The sequence below is a fragment of the Gossypium arboreum genome, chromosome 2, assembly GCF_025698485.1.
Source record: "Gossypium arboreum isolate Shixiya-1 chromosome 2, ASM2569848v2, whole genome shotgun sequence".
In the NCBI taxonomy this organism is placed as follows: Eukaryota; Viridiplantae; Streptophyta; class Magnoliopsida; order Malvales; family Malvaceae; genus Gossypium; species Gossypium arboreum.
In genome coordinates this window covers 66,308,747-66,313,611 of record NC_069071.1, presented here as the reverse complement: position 1 = coordinate 66,313,611, position 4,865 = coordinate 66,308,747, and the positions used below count along the sequence as shown (strand labels likewise).

The 4,865-nt window shown below is 32.4% G+C and overlaps 1 protein-coding gene across 1 annotated transcript; it reads left to right on the top strand.

Moving 5' to 3' along the window:
• The first annotated feature begins 1,695 nt into the window (after positions 1-1,695).
• LOC108466591 (uncharacterized protein At3g27210-like) lies at positions 1,696-3,787 on the top strand. The gene is made up of 3 exons (XM_017766974.2): positions 1,696-2,178; positions 2,989-3,066; positions 3,272-3,787. Exons 1-3 carry the CDS (start codon positions 2,004-2,006, stop codon positions 3,586-3,588), a joined length of 570 nt encoding a protein of 189 aa, XP_017622463.1. The 5' UTR covers positions 1,696-2,003; the 3' UTR covers positions 3,589-3,787.
• Positions 3,788-4,865: the final 1,078 nt, after the last annotated feature.

Here is a 4,865-nt window from a genome sequence, read left to right as displayed (position 1 = left end):
TTCCTATTGTTTTGAAAACCATCTTGAAGACACTTTTGAAAGTGATCTCAAGAGGGATCACCAATATCCCCTTCCAGTTTATCATTTTATGCTCGCATGAACCCCCAAGGACATCTTGTAAATGCGGGTGGTAATAGCATTTCCTAGTAGAATGGCGTGTCCACTCAATAGGAAAATCAATTGTCCTCTCAAACTTCAACTCTATGAAGATGTACTTGTTGTAGTCCACATTCATTGTTACCTCTTTGCCATAAAACAAGTTCTCTATCTAGGGAGAAGTTGTTCAAGAGGCAATCAAACAACCCAAGAAGCCTCTCTTCATTCATTTCCCGTAAGAAATACATATATCGAAACAATCGATGGGACTTCCATACTCATTGGTTATTTTGTTTCAACTTCTAAATGAAAGGAATTTTGATTTACATTACATACTAAAAATGCAAAGATACATTAAGAACAGGGGCGAAGCTAGAAAATTTTTTTAGGGGGCGAAATTAAATTGTAATTTTTATGATAGTAAAAATACAATTTCACCATTTGAATAATTTATATTTTTATAATTTTTAAATGATTAAATTAAAATTTTATCATTTTTAGGGGGGCAAAGTGTAATTTTACCTTTACTAATTTAAAATTTTAAAAATTTTAAAGGCCCTAAATAGAAAATTTTCTATTTTAGGGGGGATCGGGGCCCCTACCAGCCCCCTGAATTTGCCCCTAATCAAGACACAACACAAACTCATAAACAAAAAGTTTTTATTCCCTTCCATCTTTTAATTTTCAAAGTTTATTCTGTAAAGAATTACTGCAAAAATTCCTTATAGAACTTGATACTTTTGTTATTCCCCCACTCAATGTTCGATGAATTATTTTCATCAATACAAAATATTAACAATCATTAGATTTTATTGTATCATCGAAATTCATTTACCATTATTTCTTTTATAAACTGAAATATAAACGGGATGAATACAACTGTTCCATAAGTACATCTTTATCCAATGGAACTCATGAAAAAAAACAAAATATGGTGAAGAATATCATGTAGGATACTTAGTCTGTGAATTTGGCAGTTTGTTGCATGTTTCATTTCAGTAGAATTTTGTCAAACGAAAGGATTTAATGTTTGCACGGACAAATGCAACCGCCCGAAAGAGACAAGACATGCAAGAAAACCATCGGATTCTTCATCATAACTAAAGTCGCAAACAATTAATTTCTGGTGGACCTCAGCCTTCATCATTGTAGCCCAATATTAGGTCAGCTCACAAATAGTTAATTACGCTAACACTTGCTTTTGCTTTTCTCTTCTCTTCTCTTTTCTTTTTGTTAATGCCACAAACCACTAAGTTTGTATAGTATTAGAATTTGTATTATTAATTGTAACCAGTCTACTAGGTTTGAATTTTTTTTTTCTTTGATAGAGAAAAAGAACAATGTTAAATAATTCAAAACACTAAAACTTTCGAGTGTGGAGTTTAAAACTTAAATGAAGCAAGCAAGTGTCGAATTTTTTAGCTTTTGTGTTCTACGCTTCTATTTTGACATACAGTATATATACTGAATGTTGAATACAAAGTTAAAATAAAATAATAATAATAATAATAATAATAATAAGAGAACGGTGAGAAAATTTTGAATGGGGAAAAGGAAAATTTTAATAAATGGAAAAGAGGAATATAATGGAGCCGAGCAGACTTTTAATGCTTTTCCAGAAGTATAGCAAGAAAGAGAAGATACCAATCAAACAAAGATAAACAGTATGCAAAGTAGTAAATAAAGGGGTCATTGAATATGGACCCATGCCTGCAAGTGCCATTACTTTGCTCTCAAGACCAATCAACTCCCAAGTCCCCCCTTACAATTTGGTTGAGTGAATGAATTCAAGCTTAAAGCTTAATATTAAAACCCATTTCCTTGTTTCCTTGCATCGAAGGAAACAGCTTAGTTAAAGTGCTCTCTTTTGTCTCATGATTGAGTAGAGGAAGAGAAAAAAAAAAGACATGGGGAATTGTGTTACAGTTTACAAGAATAAAGATCCTGCAGACATTGATCTTAGTGCCCGAATTCAATCACCCATTAAGGAGAACAATGTTAGAAGGGAGCCCTCAATTGTTGGATACGATTCCAGGCTTCAGCCTTCATCTATGGAACAAGAAACTAGTTTACAAGAGATGGGTATGTTTCTAACTTGCCTTTCTTCATTCCTTTATCATCATGGGTTACCCTCACTTCAGGTTTTAAATTACTGCATTTGTTTGATCTCATTTGTCAGATATATATAAAATAAAAGTTGGAAACTCTATTTGTTCTTGGGTCATTGGACTGACTGCAATCTGCTTGATTGATCGGGACAGTCCTTTACTATTTCGCTCAGAACCCTTTGGCTTTGGACCACTCACATTAGCCAAATTAGATATTTTGGTGTTTTTTCTCATTACAAACAAGGGAAACAGTGTTTATTCATGGCATCTTCCTATTTTTGTGTCTTTTTTCAGAGTTGAAAGTTACTGTCCTAACAGCTAACCAAGAAATAGAGGAGTGATATGAAGTTGAGAATCCCAAGTCCTCACCTACTTGTCCCTTTGCTCTTAAGTAAATACTCAAACAAGATTATCTTATGTAAATCATCTCTAATTTTGTCAGCAACTATAGTATGTTCTGTGATCTTTCAGTCAAATGGCCCTTTTTTTTCTTATTGTATACGTTATCACTGGAATATCAAATATTCTCCTGCAGGCACATGTTCCTAGAATAATGAACTATTTGAGGTTTACTCATTTTACAAGATATGCTGATGTATGAAGCAAAGTGTAATGGCATGATTAATCAAAAACCTAATTCAGTGCTGCATGATTAATCATGCATGCAATGGCAATTTCTTTGCAGGATTCAAGATGGTGTGGATATTTTGCTCCATAAATGCATTATGTAAAATTGGGTCATGTTTAGCATGTGTAATTAAGTGTGCCTATAATTTCTCTCCAGGTAACACAGAGGAGAGCTTTTTTGATTCACAACCTTCGTTAGAATCTGACTTTGAAGATTTCTTCAGTGCCAATGGTGGTGAGAGTCTCCCCTAACTATGTTTCCCCTCTATAGTTGAATCAAACATTGCATATGGATATGAAGTATGATCCTCAAAATATATGAAAAAACTACACACGCTCGTGTCAGACACTCACATTGGACTCTCACAGTCCGAGTAACATAGTGGCGGCAGGGTTTTTGTAAGTGGTTTTGAGTTGGAGTAATGCTTGTTTTCATACAGATTCCGCCTCTTCTTCGGGGAACAGTCCAAACCACCAGAAAAGCAACCATTCGATGGAGGGTGCGGTGGATGCACATGGGGAGTCTCCAACTGATACAAAGAAGCAACTAATCGAGTTATTTCGTGAGAGCTTGGATAGTGATGATGATGGAAACTCAGCTGCTGGAAGTAGTAAAGCGACACCATACAGGAGACACCTCCCAAGGAAAGACGTGAAAGCAGCGGAGTCTGCGCAGTGCTGCCTTCCAAGTTTGGTGCGGAACATGAGCTTTGGTGAAAGAAAGAAACGGCTACCAAGCCCTGCTGCCCAATATTAATGGATGGGTTGGATTTGGTAAGGTAAGCTACATATTTACTTTGTATAAATCTCTTCACAAGTTATCAAGATTAGCATGTTTGAAAAAGGTACAATCTTAAACAAACACTAGTTATTTACAACCACCACAATCCTATGCTTTTGTTACCCAAACTCGGGTGTAAATGTATTCTATAATGAAAAGTGAAAAGTTGAACTAATATTTACCCGTGGGGGCATTGATAGGGATATATATATATATACACTTCGATTGTTTGTATTTCTTTTTCTTCTCCCAACAATATCATTTTAAGATTTGAACCAATGCCTCTCTTTAAGGATACAATATTGCAATGTGTTTTACCATTGCACCTAACATTTATAGATGATTATTAAGGACATTAAATTAAATTATATAATAAATTATTAAACTATATGTAAATTTAAATTAAATTTATTTTTATTAAATTATAAGTAAGAATATATATATTTATATTAAAATTATATTTATTAAAAATACTTATCTATACTATTATTTAAGCACCTAATTGGGTTGGTATTACTAGTCAATCGAGCACCAACTTAGTTAGAAAAATTATAGAAATATCCTTTCGTAATTAAAATGAATTATATTATTTGATGGTATGTTAATCTTTTTATTTTAAAAAATCCAATAAAATTACGCATAAAGTGAGATTTGAGCCCATGCCAACTAAGTTATTAAAATCTTAAATTTACCAATCAAACATTTTTTATGTTATTTATACATTTTTATTTTAGGCTTAATGGTTTAAAAAGCCCTCAAACTTTTTTGAAAAATCAATTAAGCCCTTGCGACCTTTTTGCACCCAATTGAGCTCTTGAACTAACAAAATTGGCCAAATAGGCCCTGTGACTAACGTTGACCGTTACAGCACTAACGTGGCCGTTAACGGTGCTAACATATTCAAAACTTTTTTAAAAAAATTTCATTTTTTTTGGAATGACCTGGACATATGGTTAATGGTTGTTCAGTTAATTTGTTTCAAAGCTTAGGTTTTTTAATTAAAATATATAATTTTTATTTTATAAATTTTAAAACAATATTAAAATTTATAAAAATACTAAATAAATTTCAAAAAAATTAATTAAAAAATCATTTAAAAGTTAAGTCCAGAATGATTCTGGACAAATGGTTGTCCAGAGTCACTTTGAATCAAGACAAACATATGTTCAAATTCATTCAACACAATTTTTCTAAATTATATAAAGTTTAAAAATATTAAAATTAATTTTCTTTAAAAAATTATATGTGTATCA